Raw genomic sequence first — 18,139 nt, forward strand, 5'->3', positions numbered from 1 at the left:
TGCGACCCTTGCACCAACACCCCGTGCAACCCTTGCACCAACACCCCATGCAACTCTTGCGCTAACCCCTGTGCAACCCTGACACCCACCCCCACGCAACCCTTGCACCAACCATTTGTGCAACCCTTCCAGCACCGCCCCATGCAACGCTTGCAGCACCACCCCGTGCAACTCCTGTGCTAACTCCCGTGCAACCCTTACACCCACCCCCACACAACCCTTGCACCAACTCCCCATGCAACCCTTGCACCAACACCCCGTGCAACCCTTGCACTAACCCCCGTGCAACCCTTACACCCACCCCCACGCAACCCTTGCACCAACCATTTGTGCAACCCTTCCAGCACCACCCCGTGCAACCCTTGCACCACCACCCCGTGCAACTCCTGTGCTAACTCCCGTGCAACCCTTACACCCACCCCCACACAACCCTTGCACCAACCATTTGTGCAACCCTTCCAGCACCACCCCGTGCAACCCTTGCACCAACTCCCCGTGCAACGCTTGCACCAACACCCCGTGCAAGCCTTGCACCACCACCCTGTGCAACCCTTGCACAGACACCCCTCCCCCGCACGCCCCCGTGTCCCCTCGCACGGCTCCCCGCTGCCTGGCCCCTCTGGTGTGGCCCTGCGCGAGGGCGTGCAAGGGGCGTGCAAGGGGCGTGCGAGGGCGTGCAAGGGCGTGCGAGGGCATGCAAGGGCGTGCGAGGGCGTGCGAGGGCGTGCAAGGGCGTGCGGGGGGCTCTTTCGGGGGCCACCACGTGGCACCGGGGGGCACGAGGGCGTCCCCTCCCCGAGGGCCCTGGGACGGGCGCACGTGTGGGGCACGGGGACACGGGGGTGGCCCGGGGTGGCCCAAGGGGACACGAATGAGAGGAGGTGGGGTGGCACGGGGGGGACATGGGGTGGCATGGGGACACGGGGGGGGCACATGGGGGACACATGGGGGGGCACGGGGGGGCACATGGGGGACATGGGGGGCACATGGGGGGACACGGGGTGGCACAGGGGGACATGGGGGGCACATGGGGGGACACAGGGTGGCACAGGGGGACATGGGGGGACACGGGGTGGCACAGGGGGACATGGGGGACACATGGGGGGACACGGGGTGGCACAGGGGGACATGGGGGGACACAGGGGGGACATGGGGGACATGGGGGACACATGGGGGGACACGGGGTGGCACAGGGGGACATGGGGGGACACGAGGTGGCACAGGGGGACATGGGGGGACACAGGGGGGACATGGGGGACATGGGGGACACATGGGGGGACACGGGGTGGCATGGGGACATGGGGGCACACAGGGGGGACATGAGGTGGCCCAGGGGGACATGGGGACACATGGGGGGACACAGGGTGGCACAGGGAGACATGGGGGGACATGGGGTGGCACGGGGGACACAAAGGACACAGATGGGGGACATGGGGTGACATGGGGACATGGGGGGCAGATGGGGGACATGGGGGAGCACAGGGGGACACGAAGGACACACATGGGGGGACATGGGGTGGTACAGGGGGACATGGGGGACACGTGGGGTGGCATGGGGGGGACACATGGGGGTCATGGGGTGGCACAGAGGGACATGGGGGGACACATGGGGGACATGGGGTGGCATGGGGGACATGGGGGGACATGGGGTGGTAGAGGGGGACATGGGGGGACATGGGGTGGCATGGGGACATGAGGGACACGTGGGGTGGCATGGGGGGACACACATGGGGACATGGGGTGGCACAGAGGGACATGGGGGAACAGGGGGTGGCACGGAGGGACATGGGGGGACACGGGGGGACACATGGGGGACATGGGGTGGTAGAGGGGGACATGGGGGAACAGGGGATGGCATGGGGACATGGGGGACACATGGGGACACGGGGGACACATGGGGACACATGGGGTGGCACAGGGGGACATGGGGGGACGCAGAGGGGACACGGGTGGCAGGAGGGGGACATGGGGGACACCGGTGGGGGACACGGGTGGCAGGAGGGGGGAGATGGAGGTGACGGGGGCACAGGGGGACGTGGGGGGACACGGCTGGGTGCTGGGGGGTGGCATGGGGACTGGGGAGGGGACGAGGGGACTGGGGGGGCAAGGGAGGGGGTGACATGGGGACTGGGGGGACTGGGGGGACATGGGATGGCACTGGGGGGACAAGGGAGGGGGTGACATGGGGACTGGGGGGACTGGGGGGGACATGGGATGGCACTGGGGGGACAAGGGAGGGGGTGACATGGGGACGGGGGGGACTGGGAAAGGTGACATGAGGGCTGGGAGGGACTGGGTGAAGTGACATGGGGACTGGAAGGACTGGAAGGGACTGGGAGGGACTGGGGAAGCTGCCATGGGGACTGGGAGGGACTGGGGAGGTGACATGGGGACTGGGAGGACTGGGAGGACTGGGAGGACTGGAAGGGACTGGGGAAGGTGACATAAGGACTGGAAGGGACTGGGGGAAGTGACATGGGGACTGGGAATACTGAGAGGACTGGGAGGGACTGGGGAAGGTGACATGGGGACTGGGAGAACTGGGAGGGACTGGGGGAAGTGACAGGGGGACTGGGAGGACTGGGAGAAGTGGGAGGGACTGGGGAGATGACATGAGGACTGGAGGGGACTGGGAGGACTGGGAGGACTGGGAGGGACTGGGGAGATGACATGGGGACTGGGAGGACTGGGAGGGACTGGGGAAGGTGACATGGGGACTGGGAGGACTCAAAGGGATGGGAGGAGGTGACATGGGGACTGGGAGGATTGGAAGGACTGGGAGGGACTGGGGAAGGTGCCATAGGGACTGGGAGGACTGGGAGGGATGGGAGGAGGTGACAGGGGACTGGGAGGGACTGGGGGAAGTGACAGGGGGACTGGGAGGACTGGGAGAAGTGGGAGGGACTGGGGAGATGACATGAGGACTGGAGGGGACTGGGAGTACTGGGAGGACTGGGAGGGACTGGGGAGATGACATGGGGACTGGGAGGACTGGGAGGGACTGGGGAAGGTGACATGGGGACTGGGAGGACTCAAAGGGATGGGAGGAGGTGACATGGGGACTGGGAGGATTGGAAGGACTGGGAGGGACTGGGGAAGGTGCCATAGGGACTGGGAGGACTGGGAGGGATGGGAGGAGGTGACAGGGGACTGGGAGGGACTGGGGGAAGTGACAGGGGGACTGGGAGAAGTGGGAGGGACTGGGGAAGGTGGCATGGGGACTGGGAGAAGTGGGAGGGACTGGGGGAGGTGACATGAGGACTGGAAGGGACTGGGGGAAGTGACATGGGGACTGGGAGTACTGGGAGGACTGGGAGGGACTGGGGAGATGACATGGGGACTGGGAGGGACTGGGGAAGGTGCCATGGGGACTGGGAAGGACTGGGGAGATGACATGGGGACTGGGAGGACTGGGAGGGATGGAAGGAGGTCACATGGGGACTGGGAGGACTGGAAGGACTGGGAGGGACTGGGGAAGGTGCCATGGGGACTGGGAGGGACTGTGGGGATGACATGGGGACTGGGAGGACTGGGAGTGACTGGGGAAGGTGCCATGGGGACTGGGAGGACTGGGAGGGATGGGACGAAGTGACAGGGGACTGGGAGGACTGGGAGAAGTGGGAGGGACTGGGGAAGGTGCCACGGGGACTGGGAGGGACTGGGGGGATGACATGGGGACTGGGAGGACTGGGAGCGACTGGGGAAGGTGCCACGGGGACTGGGAGGACTGGGGAGGGGACACGGGGACTGGGAGAAGTGGGAGGACTGGGAGGGACTGGGAGAGACTGGGGGGGTGACACGGGGGCTGGGGGCGGGTCGGGACCCCCCCCCTCCTGCTGTGCGTGTGACACCGTGTGTGTGCGTGTGTCACCCTGCGGGCCCCGCCCCCGGCCCCGCCCATACAAGCCCCGCCCCCCCAAGGCCCCGCCCCCCGGCCCCGCCCCGTGCCGGTCGCTGGGGCCGCGGGGCCGGGCCGGGCCGCGCCGCACCCGGGGCCGGGGCCGGGATCAGGGCCGCGGGGCCGGGGCTCCGGTCCGGTCCGGTGCCCCCCGCCGCCGCCGCCGCCATGTACGACTGCCTGGAGGCGCTGGCGGGGCCGCGGCGGCTGCACGACGTGACGAACCGCGGGGCCTGCGCCCTGCGCAAGGCGGGGTACGGGCCGCGCTGCGGGGCCCTGCCGCCCTTCGCCTGGCCGCCGCCCGCCCGCCGCGGTACGGGGAGCCGGGGCCGCGAGTGGGGGGGAGCGTGTCCGTGGGTCCGGGGGGAGCGTGAGGGGGTCGTGAGTGGGCGTGGGGGAGCGTGAGGGGGGGTGAAAGTGTCCGCGAGTGGGGGTGAAAATGTCCGCGAGTGGGGGTGAGCGTGTCCCTGAGTGGGGGTGAGCGTGTCCGTGGGTCCGGGGGAGGGGGGGAGGGGGTCGTGAGTGGGCGTGGGGGAGCGTGAGTGGGGGTGAAAATGTCCGTGAGTGGGGGTGAAAATGTCCGCGAGTGGGGGTGAGCGTGTCCGTGGGTCCGGGGGAGGGGGGGAGGGGGTCGTGAGTGGGCGTGGAGGAGCGTGAGTGGGGGTGAAAGTGTCCCTGAGTGGGGGTGAGCGTGTCCGTGGGTCCGGGGGAGGGGGTCGTGAGTGGGCGTGGGTGAGTGTGAGTGGGGGTGAAAATGTCCGTGAGTGGGGGTGAGCGTGTCCGTGGGTCCGGGGGGAGTGTGAGGGGGTCGTGAGTGGGCGTGGGGGAGCGTGAGTGGGTGTGAAAGTGTCCCTGAGTGGGGGTGAGCGTGTCCGTGGGTCCGGGCGGAGTGTGAGGGGTCGTGAGTGGGGGTGAAAATGTCCGTGAGTGGGGGTGAAAGTGTCCGTGAGTGGGGGTGAGCGTGTCCGTGGGTCCGGGCGGAGTGTGAGGGGTCGTGAGTGGGGGTGAAAATGTCCGTGAGTGGGGGTGAAAGTGTCCGTGAGTGGGGGTGAGCGTGTCCGTGGGTCCGGGGGAGGGGGTGAGGGGGTCGTGAGTGGGCGTGGGGGAGCGTGAGTGGGGGTGAAAGTGTCCGTGAGTGGGGGTGAAAGTGTCCGGGGAAGGGGGAGAGGGGGTCGCTAGTGGGCGTGGGGAGTGGAGCGGGTGTGAAAATGTCCGTGAGTGGGGGTGAGTCTCTGGGAGTGGGTGATTGGGAGCGGGTGTGAAAGTGTCGGTGAGTGGGTGTGAAAATGTCGGTGAGTGGGGGTGAGTGTGTCTGTGGGTGTCCGTGGGTCCGGGGCAGGGGGGGAGGGGGTCGCGAGTGGGCACAGGTGAGTGTGAGTGGGCGTGAAAATGTCCGTGAGTGGGGGTGTGGGTGTGAAAATGTCCGTGAGTGGGGGTGTGGGTGTCCGTGGCTCCGTGGGGGGGGGGTGAGGGTGTCCCGAGTGGGTGTGCGAGAGCGAGTGTGAGTGCCCGAGCGTGTGACTCGGGGGGGGGGGGGGCTGGAAGCGTCCGTGGCTCCGTGGGTGAGGGTGTCACGAGTGGGGGTGGGGGAGCGGGCGGGTGTGCGGGACCCCGGGCGAGCGGGTGTGCGAGCGTGCGGGTGACGTGCGTGGGTGTGGAAACCTGGGTGTGTGCGGGTGTGACGCGGGGGGGGGGGGGGGGTGTGCGTGGGGGGGGCTGTGTTTGACTCCCCCCCCCCCGTGACACCCCCCCCCCAGGAGGGACCGGGGGGGGGGGGGTTGGGGTCGCACTGGTTTGGGGGTGGCGACAGGAGGGACACGAGTGGGGGGGATGGGGAACGCTTTGGGGGGACCCGGTTTGGGGGGGGGGGGGGCGTGGGGATCGGGACCCGATTTGGGGGGGGGGCAGGGACGTGGACCCACGAGGGACCCGATTGGGGGGGGGGGGGTTGGACCCGATTCGGGGGCACGGGGCCCCGGACCCACTCGGGGGGGGGGGGGGGGCAGCGGTGGGGACCCGCTTTGGGGCCGGACACCCCACGGGGGGGGGGCCCACGGGGGAACCCCCCCCCCGTGGAAACGTGGGCACAGACGGGGGGGGGTGTCCCGCCACTTCGGGGGGGGCTGGCGAGGCAGCGGGACCCCCCCAATCCCCCCCCCGCGGTGCCCACGGGCGGGGCGGCCCCCCCCGCCTCCCCCGTGTCCCCCCCCCCTCCCTTCCCAGCTCCCCGGCCCAACTGGTTCCAGTCCGGGGCTGCCGCACCCGCCCGCCGCTGCCAATGTGGCACTTAACCCCTGCGGGGCCGCCCCAAAACCGGCCTCACCCCCCCCGGGCTGGGGGGGCGCTGGGGGGCCCCCCCACTTCAGCCGGGCATGGGGGGGGGGGGGGCAGCAGCCCCCCGCTTGGGGGGGGCCCCCCTGTGCCCCCCAAATTCGGCTCCATGGAGGGCGGGGAGGGGGGGACGCCGCCGGTTTGGACCCAAGCGGCCCCCCAAAAGTGAGGGGGGGGGCTTGGGGGGGTCCCCACAGTGTGGTGTCCCCCCCCCCCAAAGGGTTGTGGCTCGCCCCCCCCCCGGGTTTTTTTGGGGTGCTGGTTCTTTATTTTTTGGGGGGGTGGGTGCCTGGATTTGGGTCAGCCCCCCCCCAAAATCAAACCGTAGCCTTGAGGGGAAACTGAGGCACGGGGAGGGGGACCCCAATGTGCCCCCCCCCCCCCCAAAACCCCCCCACCTCCACGCCCCAGCGCCCTCCGTGGCACCCCAACAGCACCCGGGGGGGGGGGGCGGGGGGCCACATCCAGCTCCCCCCCTCAATTTGGGGTCCCCCCACCGGGGTCCCCACGGCTGGGGGGGGGCTGGGGGGGGCACCCCCCCCCCTTGCACGAGGGGCGTGCGAGGCGGGCGTGCGAGGGGGTGCGCAGGGTGTGGCGCCCGGTTGCGGTTGCGTTGCCAGGGCGGGGGGGGGGGCGGGGGGGGCCCTGTTTGTTTTTTGGGTGACCACGGTGCGTGTGCGTGCGTGCGCGCACACGTGTGCGAGGCGGGGGGAGGGGGGCCCCCCCGTGTCCGTGTGTCCGTCCGTGTCCCCCCCCCCCGGCCCAGCTGCAACCGTTTTGGGGCCGGTTATAAATGGGCTGTTTGACGCCGGGCGAGGGCAGGAATTTCCTCAATTTCAGCAATTTTGGCTTCTTTTTTTTTATATAAAAAAACCACACACGCACAAACCTCACCCCCACCCCCACCCCCAGCCGCCCGCGGGGCAGGGTGGGGTCCGTGTGTCCCCCCCCCCCCCCCCCCCGCCACCAGTGTCACCCCCCCCCCCGCCTGCCACTGCCCCACGGTGGCACCCTGGGGGGATTTGGGGGGGCTGGGACCCCCCCAACCCCTGGGGGTTGGGGTTGAGGGGGCCCTGGGAAAGCGGGGGAGGGGCATGGGCACACTTGGGGGGTGGGGGGGTGCTGGGGTGCCCCCCCCCTCCCCCAGCCTTGTCTCCTCATTGTCCCCCCCTCCGTCCCCAGCTGTCCCCCATCCCTCGGTGTCGTGTCCCCCCCCCGGTTGGACGCAGCTCCCTGGGGACCCCCCGTGGGGCTCCCTGCCCCCCTCCCACCCCACGGGGACCCCCCCACTGTGGCTCGCACGAGCAGGGAGGGGGCAACCAGCCCCCCCCCGCCCCGTGCCTCAGTTTCCCCCCCCGTCAGCAACAGGAGGTGGTGGCAGCTGCCAGCTTTGGGGGGGGCTCATGCAGGTTGGGGGGGGGGGTCTCCGGCAGCTGCCTGACCCCCCCCGTGCCCCCCCCCCCAGCCGTGGAGACCCAGAGCCGGAGCGCGGAGGAGATGGTGCCCAGCTCGCCCTCGCCGCCCCCCCCGCCCCGCGTCTACAAGCCCTGCTTCGTCTGCAGCGACAAGTCCTCGGGCTACCACTACGGCGTCAGCTCCTGCGAGGGCTGCAAGGTGGGGGGGGCACTGGGGAGCCTTGCTGGGGGCACTGGGGACTCCCCCCGGGCACTGGGGAGCCTTGCTGGGGGCACTGGGGAGCCTTGCTGGGGGCACTGAGGAGACCCGGGGGCACTGGGGAGCCTTGCTGGGGGCACTGGGGAGACCCGGGGGCACTGGGGAGCCTTGCTGGGGGCACTGAGGAGATCCAGGGGCACTGGGGAGCCTTGCTGGGGGCACTGGGGAGCTTTGCTGGGGGCACTGGGGAGACCCGGGGGCACTGGGGAGCCTTGCTGGGGGCACTGGGGGGGACCCGAGGGCACTGGGGAGCTTTGCTGGGGGCACTGGGGAGCCCCGGGGGCACTGGGGAGCCTTGCTGGGGGCACTGGGGAGTCAGCACTGGGGAGCACACCCAGGGAGGACTGGGGACCCCCGCAAGCACTGGGAACCCCCCTGGGGTTACTGGGGAGCAGCCCATGGGCACTGGAGCCCACCTGGGGGTGCTGGGGAGCCTTACTGGGGAGACTGGGGAGCTGGTAGTGGGTAGTCCTACTGGGGAGCCCCCCTGGGGGCACTGGGGAGCCTTACTGGGGGGACTGGGGAGCTGGTAGTGCGTAGCCTTGCTGGGGGGCACTGGGGAGCCCCCCAGGGATCCTGTGGAGCCTCCCCTGGGCACTGGGGAGCTGGTAGTGGGTAGTCCTGCTGGGGGGCACTGGGGAGCCTTGCTGGGGGGCACTGGGAAGCCCCCCCCCGGGCACTGGGGAGCTGGTAGTGGGTAGTCCTGCTGGGGGGCACTGGGGAGCCTTGCTGGGGGGCACTGGGAAGCCCCCCCCTGGGCACTGGGGAGCTGGTAGTGGGTAGCCTTGCTGGGGAGCCCCTCTGGGGGCACTGGGGAGCCTTACTGGGGGGACTGGGGAGCCCCCCCCGGGCACTGGGGACCTGGTAGTGCGTAGCCTTGCTGGGGGGCACTGGGGAGCTTTACTGGGGGACTGGGGAGCCCCCCTGGGCTTTGGGGAACCTCGCTGGGGGTCACTGGGGAGCTGGGACTGGGGGATCCCAGTCGGGGGGACTGGGGGCCCCCCCCCGTCACCCCCCCATGTCCCCCCCCCAGGGCTTTTTCCGCCGCAGCATCCAGAAGAACATGGTGTACACGTGCCACCGGGAGAAGAACTGCCAGATCAACAAGGTGACGCGCAACCGCTGCCAGTTCTGCCGCCTCCAGAAGTGCTTCGAGGTCGGCATGTCCAAGGAAGGTGCGCCGGGGTCCCGGGGGGGTCCCCGGGGGGGGGACACCCCGCTGTCCCCCCTCCCCGGCCATCACCGACGTCGGGCCGGCTCTGTCCCCGCGGCGCTGGGCACCCTGGGGGGGGTCGCTGTCCCCTGGGAGGATTTGGGGCTGGGGGGGGGGGATGCAGGCAGGGTTGGTGCCCGCCCTGGGGTTGGGGGGGCTTTGGGGGTGCCCCCACCCCGGCGTGGCGGGGGGCTTGGCACCCCCTCCGCCCGCGTCGTGCTGTATGCAGACATCCTGCTCGCGTCGCCGCCGGGAAACCCCCTTTGGGGAGGGGATGGGGGGGCACCCCCAGACCCCCCCCCCCCTCACCCTCCGCACCCCAAAACTCTCCGCACCCCCCCTTCCGCAGCCGTCCGCAACGACAGGAACAAAAAGAAGAAGGAGGTGAAGGAGGAGGTGACGGCGGAGAGCTACGAGCTGAGCCCCGAGCTGGAGGAACTGGTGCAGAAGGTCAGCAGAGCCCACCAGGAGACCTTCCCCTCCCTCTGCCAGCTGGGCAAGTACACCACGGTGAGCACCGCGGCGGGGACGCCGGCGCGGGAGGGGACGCCGCCGGCGCGGGGACGCCGCCGGGGTTGAGTCCCTTTGGTTGTGTCCTCCCCCCTTTGCAGAACTCGAGCGCTGACCACCGGGTGCAGCTGGACCTGGGGTTGTGGGACAAATTCAGCGAGTTGGCCACCAAGTGCATCATCAAAATCGTGGAGTTTGCCAAGCGCTTGCCCGGCTTCACCGCCCTCAGCATGGCCGATCAGATCACCCTGCTCAAGGCCGCCTGCCTCGATATCCTGGTGAGGGTCTCGGGGGGGGCGCGGCGGGGAGGTCGGGGGGTGCCCCGCGCCGGTCCCGACCACGTCCCCCCCCTTTCCCCGTAGATGCTGCGGATCTGCACGCGCTACACGCCGGAGCAGGACACCATGACCTTCTCGGACGGGCTGACGCTGAACCGGACGCAGATGCACAACGCCGGCTTCGGGCCCCTCACCGACCTGGTCTTCGCCTTCGCCGGGCAGCTGCTGCCGCTGGAGATGGACGACACCGAGACCGGGCTGCTCAGCGCCATCTGCCTCATCTGCGGAGGTGGGGGACGAAGGGGGACGCGGGGGCCCTCAGGGCCAGGGGGTGGCGGGGACACGGGGATGTCTGGGTCAGGAGGTGGCAGGGACATGGGGACAGAGGGACACGGGGACATGGGGACCTCTGGGTCAGGAGGTGGCAGGGACATGGGGACAGAGGGACATGGGGATGTCTGGGCCAGGAGGTGGCAGGGACATGGGGACAGAAGGACATGGGGATGTCTGGGCCAGGAGGTAGCAGGGACATGGGGACAGAGGGACACGGGGACATGGGGACCTCTGGGTCAGGAGGTGGCAGGGACATGGGGACAGAGGGACATGGGGATGTCTGGGCCAGGAGGTAGCAGGGACATGGGGACAGAGGGACACGGGGACATGGGGACCTCTGGGCCAGGAGGTGGCAGGGACATGGGGACAGAAGGACATGGGGATGTCTGGGCCAGGAGGTGGCAGGGACATGGGGACAGAGGGACATGGGGTCATGGGGATGTCTGGGCCAGGAGGTGGCAGGGACATGGGGACAGAGGGACATGGGGACATGGGGATGTCTGGGCCAGGAGGTGGCAGGGACATGAGGACAGAGGGACGTGGGGACATGGGGACCTCTGGCACAGGAGGTAGCGGGGACATGGGGACAGAGGGACATGGGCACACGGGGACCTCTGTGCCACAAGGCAGTGGGCACATGGGGACCCTCTGGATCAGGAGGTAGCAGGGACGTGGGGACAGAGGGACATGGGGATGTCTGGGCCAGGAGGTGGCAGGGACATGAGGACAGAGGGACACGGGGACATGGGGACCTCTGGGTCAGGAGGTAGCGGGGACATGGGGACAGAGGGACACAGGGACCTCTGGGCCACAAGGCAGTGGGCACATGGGGACCCTCTGGATCAGGAGGTAGCAGGGACATGGGGACAGAGGGACGTGGGGACATGGGGACCCTCTGGATCAGGAGGTAGCAGGGACATGGGGACAGAGGGACACGGGGACACAGGGACCTCTGAGTCAGGAGGTAGCAGGGACATGGGGACAGAGGGACACAGGGACATGGGGACCCTCTGGGCCAGGAGGTAGCAGGGACATGGGGACAGAGGGACACGGGGACATGGGGACCCTTTGGGCCAGGAGGTAGCAGGGACATGGGGACAGAGGGACATGGGGACACGGGGATGTCTGGGCCAGGAGGTGGCAGGGACATGAGGACAGAGGGACATGGGGACATGGGGACCCTCTGGGCCAGGAGGTAGCAGGGACATGGGGACAGAGGGACGTGGGGACATGGGGACCTCCAGGCCAGGAGGTAGCAGGGACATGGGGACAGAGGGACACGGGGACATGGGGACCTCCAGGCCAGGAGGTAGCGGGAATGTGGGGACACAGGGACCTCTGGAGCAAGGGGTAGCAGGGACATGGGGACCTTGAGGCCGGGACGCCATGGGGACACAGGGACATGGGGACCTGCAGGGCAGGAGGATGTGGGGACGCGGGGACCTCGGCCACGAGGCAGTGAGGACATGGGGACACAGGGACATGGGGACACGGGGACCTGTGGGCCAGGAGTCAATGGGGACATGGGGACTTCCAGATCAGGAGGCAGCAGGGATGTGGGGACACAGGGGACCTCGGGTCCAGGAGGTAGCAGGGACAGAGGGACACGGGGACCTCTGGGCCGGGAGGCAGTGGGGACATGGAGATACAGGGACATGGGGACCTCTGGGCCTGGGGACAGCAGGGACGCAGGGACCACCAGGCCAGGAGGCAGCTGGGACATGGGGACACGGGGACCTCAGGGTCAGGAGGCAGCAGGGATGCGGGGACACGGGGACATGGGGACCTCAGGGCCAGGAGGCAGCTGGGACATGGGGACACGGGGACGTTGGGGTCAGGAGGCAGCAGGGATGTGGGGACATGGGGACGTCGGGGTCAGGAGGCAGCAGGGATGTGGGGACATGGGGACGTCGGGGTCAGGAGGCAGCAGGGATGTGGGGACATGGGGACATGGGGACCTCGGGGCCTGGACGTGGGACATGGACCCCACCAGCCCAGGAAGCACCGGGGCCTTGGGGACACGGGGACCGGGAGCCAGCGGGGCCGCCCGGGACACCCCGCAGACGCCGAGCTCGGGGTCACGACCATCAGACGAGGGGACAGAGAGGACAGAGGGGGGTGACGGGCGCTGGTGACCCCCCAACCGTGTCGTGTCCCCCCCCCAAAGACCGCATGGACCTGGAGGAGCCGGAGAAGGTGGAGAAGCTGCAGGAGCCGCTGCTGGAGGCGCTGAAGGTGTACGCGCGCCGGCGCCGGCCGCGCCAGCCCCACATGTTCCCCCGCATGCTGATGAAGATCACCGACCTGCGCGGCATCAGCACCAAGGGTGAGGGGGGACCCCCCCGGGACCCCCCCGGGACCCCCCCGGGGACCCCCAGGCCTGGGGAGCTCGCGGCGGGGAGGGTTGGGGGGGGAGAGGGGGAAGGACCGCGGTGGGGAAGGTCGCGGGGAAGCGAGCAGGGGAAAATTGGGTGCTTGGAGGGGCTTGTGCGTGGGGGGATGCTCGCGTGGGAGATGCTCGCAGGGATGCTCGCGTGGGGGAAGCTCGCAGGAAGATGCTCGCGTGGGGGATGCTCGCGTGGGGGATGCTCGCGTGGGGGATGCTTGCGTGGGGGATGCTCGCGTGGGGAAGCTCGCAGGGATGCTCGCAGGAAGATGCTCACGTGGGGGAAGCTCGCAGGGATGCTCGCGGGGGGGAAGCTCACGTGGGGATGCTCGCATGGGGGATGCTCGCGTGGGAGATGCTTGCGTGGGAGATGCTCGCGGGGATGCTCGCATGGGGGAAGCTCACGTGGGGAAGCTCGCAGGGAGATGCTTGCATGGGGGATGCTCGCGTGGGAGATGCTCGCATGGAGGAAGCTCACAGGGATGCTCGCATGGGGGATGCTCGCGTGGGAGATGCTCGCAGGGAGATGCTCACGTGGGGGATGCTCGCGTGGGGAAGCTCGCAGGGATGCTCGCGGGGGGGAAGCTCACGTGGGGATGCTCGCGTGGGGGATGCTCGCGTGGGAGATGCTCGCGTGGGAGATGCTCGCGTGGGAGATGCTCGCGGGGATGCTCGCAGGGAGATGCTCGCATGGGGGATGCTCGCGTGGGAGATGCTCGCATGGAGGAAGCTCACAGGGGTGCTCGCGTGGGGGATGCTCGCGTGGGAGATGCTCGCATGGAGGAAGCTCACAGGGGTGCTCGCGTGGGGGATGCTCGCGTGGGGGATGCTCGCGTGGGAGATGCTCGCGTGGGGATGCTCGCAGGGAGATGCTCGCAGGGATGCTCATGTGGGGGAAGCTCGTGGGGGAAGCTCACAGAGATGCTGTCGTGGGGGAAGCTCACAGGGATGCTCGCAGGGAGAAGCTCGCAGGGATGCTTACCTGGGGGAAGCTTGCAGGGAACTGCTTGCAGGGATGCTTGCATGGGAGAAGCTTGCAGGGAGATGCTCGCGTGGAGGAAGCTTGCAGGGATGCTCGCATGGGGGAAGCTCGCATGGAGGAAGTTCGCAGGGAGAAGCTTGCAGGGCTGCTCGCAGGGAGGATGCTCGCAGGGATGCTCGCAGGGATGCTCGCATGGCGGAAGCTCACAGGGATGCTCGTGTTGGGGATGCTCGCATGGAGGAAGCTCGCAGGGAGAAGCTCGCATGGGGGATGCTCGCATTGCGGATGCTCGCAGGGATGCTCACAGGGATGCTCGCGTGCGGGAAGCTTGCGTGGGGAAGCTTGCGTGGGGAAGCTCGCGTGCGGGAAGCTCGCGTGGGGATGCTCACGTGGGGGAAGCTTGCGGGGAGAAGCTCGCATGGAGGAAGCTCGCAGGGAAGCTCGCGTGGGGAAGCTCGCGTGGGGAAGCTCGCGTGGGGAAGCTCGCAGGGATGCTCGCGGGGAGAAGCCCGCATGGATGCTCGCGTGGGGGATGCTCGCATGGGGGATGCTCGCAGGGAGAAGCTCGCATGGAGGAAGCTCGCGTGGGGAAGCTCGCGTGCGGGAAGCTCGCGTGCGGGAAGCTCGCGTGGGGATGCTCGCGGGGAGAAGCTCGCATGGAGGAAGCTCGCGGGGGGGAAGCTCGCGTGCGGGAAGCTCGCGTGGGGATGCTCGCATGGAGGAAGCTCGCGTGGGGGAAGCTCGCGTGGGGGAAGCTCGCGGGGAGAAGCTCGCATGGAGGAAGCTCGCGGGGGGGAAGCTCGCGTGGGGGAAGCTCGCAGGGATGCTCGCGGGGAGAAGCTCGCGTGGGGATGCTCACGTGGGGGAAGCTCGCAGGGATGCTCGCGGGGAGAAGCCCGCATGGATGCTCGCGTGGGGGATGCTCGCATGGGGGATGCTCGCATGGGGGATGCTCGCGTGGGGAAGCTCGCGGGGGGGAAGCTCGCGTGCGGGAAGCTCGCGGGGGGGAAGCTCGCGTGCGGGAAGCTCGCGTGGGGATGCTCGCGTGGGGATGCTCGCGGGGAGAAGCTCGCATGGAGGAAGCTCGCGTGGGGAAGCTCGCGGGGGGGAAGCTCGCGTGGGGGAAGCTCGCAGGGATGCTCGCGGGGAGAAGCTCGCATGGATGCTCGCGTGGGGGAAGCTCACGTGGGGGATGCTCGCATGGGGGATGCTCGCATGGGGGATGCTCGCAGGGAGAAGCTCGCATGGAGGAAGCTCGCAGGGGAGCTCGCGTGGGGGGAGCTCGCGTGGGGGGAGCTCGCGTGGGGGGAGCTCGCGTGGGGAAGCTGTTGCGGGTGGGGGTGCTCAGCGGGGCTTGCTTGCGCGGGGAAGCTCGCGGGGAGGTTGCAGGGATGCCTGCAGGGAAGCTCACGGGGAGATGCTCGCGGGGGAAACTTGGGGGGCTCGGGGGGGGGTCGGAGCTCTCGGGGGGGGGGGGTGAAGCTGGCAGGGGGGTGGGAGCTGGCGGGGGCGCGGCCCTCGGCTGACGGGGGGGGGGGTCCCGCAGGCGCGGAGCGAGCCATCACGCTGAAGATGGAGATCCCGGGGCCGATGCCCCCCCTGATCCGGGAGATGCTGGAGAACCCCGAGATGTTCCAGGAGGAGGAGGCGGCGGCGCGGCCCCCCCCCGCCCCCGGAGCCCCCCGCCCCCCCGGACAGCCCCCCCGGGCCCCCCGCCTCCCCGTAGCCCCCCGCCCGCGCCGGGGGGGCCCCCGTAACCCCCCGCCGGGCCTGGACACTCACAACTGCCTTCCAGGGCCCCCCCCGCCTTGCTCCGGGAATGGGGGGGGCCCCTACAGAGCCCCCCGCCCCCCAAATCTGGGGGGGCTCCAGAGACTGACGGAGCCGGCCCGGGGGGGACCCCGCGGCCCAGCTATTGCCTTAAGCTGGGGGGCCCGGGGGGGCCCCCCCACCCCAACCTCAGCTTCACGCCAAAGGCCCCCCCCCCCCCCCCCCCCCAGCCCCGCTGCTGCCCCCCACCCTTGTATCGGGGGGGGGATTTCAGGGGGGCAACGATGGACAGAAATCGCCCCCCTCCCCCCCCCCCCCAAATTACCGCCTGGCGCCCCGTGCCGTGACCCCCCCCCCCCCCGAGCCGGGGGGGGCCCAGGCCCCCCGGGCCCTTATTTATTGGAAACAGGGTGGATTTGGGGGGGGGGCACCCCCATTTCCCCCCCCTCCCCGGGCACTGTTGGGGCGCAGGCAGGACCCCCCCCATTTCGGGGGGGGGGAATTTATTTGCTGGTTTATTTTATACTGGGGGGGGGGCTGCGTGTGGGTTTTGCTTTTTGACGCTGTTGGGGTGGGGGGACCCCAAAAATCCCCCCCCTGCTCCCCCCCCCCGGCACAGAACACTATAGAGACCAAAGATGGGGGGGCACAAGGTGCCCCCCCCCCCCAAACGCCCCCCAATATTATTGGGGGGGTCCCAAGCCATAGTCCCGGTTACCCCAATGCCATGGGGGGGCCCTGCCTGGTGCCCCCCCCCCAAAAGGCAGCTTTACTGGGGGGGGGGGGTCACACCCCCACTGCCCCCCGGGACCAAACTGCCCCCCCCCCAATGTCTGTTACCCCAGCCTGGCTGGATGGGGGGGCTCCATGCCCCCCCAATTTGCCCCCCCCACTTTGGGGGTGCACAGCCCCCGGGGGGGGCCTGTTACACTACAAAGGGGGTGCCCCCCCCCCCCCCCCCCCCGGGGCAGCACTTTCCCCCCCCCCCCTTATTTATTCCTTTGCGTTTACACTGGGGTCCCCCCCGGCCCCGGGGGGGGTCCCCCCCGCCGCTGCCCCCCGCTTCCCCCCCCCGCCATGTTTACAGCCCACCCGCCCCCCTCCCCCCGCGGGGGGGGGACACGCGGGACTTTTCTATTTTTGCAAAATAAAGTGATGGAAATTTGGGGGGGTCCCGGTGTGGTTGGGGGGGGGGAGCCTTGGGGCAATGGGGGGGGCCCCCCCGGGGTGGTGGGGGTCAGCTTGGGGTGAGGGGGGGCACCCACCCCCCCCTTGGGGACACTTGGGGACCCCCCAGGGATAAGGGGGGGGCACCCCGGGGTGATGGGGGGCCCTTGGGGATGATGGGGACCCCCCCAGGGATAAGGGGGGGCACCCCGGGTTGATGGGGGGCCCCCCAGGGATAAAGGGGGGGGCACCCGGGGGTGATGGGGGGGGCCCTTGGGGATGATGGGACCCCCCCAGGGATAAGGGGGGGGCACCCCGGGTTGATGGGGGGCCCCCCAGGGATAAAGGGGGCACCCCGGGGGTGATGGGGGGGCCCTTGGGGATGATGGGACCCCCCCAGGGATAAGGGGGGGCACCCCGGGTTGATGGGGGGGTGTCACATGGGGATGAGGGGGCCCCCCCGAGAATGATGGGGTGTACCCCCCCGGGGACACTTGGGGACCCCCCCCAGGAATGAGGGGGGGCACCCCGGGGTGATGGGGGGCACATGGGGATGAGATGGGGCCCCCCACTTTGGGGCCCCCCCCTTTGGGGACAGTTGGGGACCCCTCCCAGCGGTAAGGGGGGGCACCCCGGGGTGATGGGGGGCCCCTGGGGATGAGGGGGGCCCCTCCGAGGATGATGGGGCCCCCCCCATGGCGGACAGTTGGGGCACCCCCCCCCGTCGGGGACAAGGGGGGCACCCCCTGGAGTAGTGGGGGGCACCTGGGGATGAGGAGCCCCCCCCGAGGATGATGGGGACCCCCGCTTAGGGCCCCCCCCTTCGGAGATAAGGGGGGGCCCCCCCCCGAGGATGATGGGGACCCCTCCTTGGGGACACTTGGGGACCCCCCCCGGGATAAGGGGGGGCACCCCGGGGCAATGGGGACAATGGGGACAGCGGGGGACCCCCCCCCCGGCCGCTGGGGACCCCCCCCTCGCCGGGCCGGGGTGGCTGCAGGTCCCCCCCGCCGCCAGGGGGCGCCCCGGCCCCGCGGCCACCCCCCCCGTGCCCCCCTGGATCGGCCCCCCCCCCCCCCTACCGCGGACCCCCCCCCCCCAAGGGTCCTCCTGCCCCCCCCAGCCCCCCCCGGGTGCTCCCCCCCCGCGGTGCCCCTCCCCCCGCGGTGCCCTCCCCCCCAGGACCGCGAGGGGGGGGGGGCAGGGCGCACCTGCAGGATGTGGCCCCCGCCCCGCCCCCCCCCGGGAGCCCCTCCCCCCCCCGCCCCCCCCCCCGCCGCCTCCCAGCAGCGCCGGGGCCATGGGGCGGCCGGGGGGGCTCCTGCTGCTGCCGCTGCTGCTGGCGGCGCGGGGGGGGGCCGGGGAAGGTGAGGGGGGGCACGAGTGGGGGGGGGGGGCACCCATGGGGGGGGGGGGTCCCTGACCCCCTGACCCCCCCCCCCCCCCGGGTGTCCCCAGGGTCCTGCGAGCCCCAGGCGTCCTGCGAGGCGTGTGTGCGCTCCCACCCGCGATGCGCCTGGTGCGAGGACCCGGTGAGTGTGGGGACCCCCCCCACCCCGACCCCCCCAACCACACCCGACCCCCAGGGGATTCGGGG

The 18,139-nt window shown here is 70.4% G+C and overlaps 1 protein-coding gene across 1 annotated transcript; it reads left to right on the top strand.

The window, feature by feature from the left end:
* The first annotated feature begins 3,969 nt into the window (after positions 1–3,969).
* Positions 3,970–15,446, top strand: RARG (retinoic acid receptor gamma). The gene is given in 10 exon segments (XM_082332317.1): positions 3,970–4,211; positions 7,695–7,843; positions 8,937–9,078; positions 9,466–9,626; positions 9,728–9,904; positions 9,989–10,193; positions 12,405–12,563; positions 15,152–15,249; positions 15,252–15,263; positions 15,266–15,446. Coding segments are annotated over 10 exon segments (1,314 nt in total). The 5' UTR covers positions 3,970–4,066; the 3' UTR covers positions 15,332–15,446.
* The last annotated feature ends 2,693 nt before the right edge of the window (positions 15,447–18,139 follow it).

This window comes from Platalea leucorodia, assembly GCF_965183815.1.
Source record: "Platalea leucorodia genome assembly, chromosome: 23".
Taxonomy (NCBI): Eukaryota; Metazoa; Chordata; class Aves; order Pelecaniformes; family Threskiornithidae; genus Platalea; species Platalea leucorodia.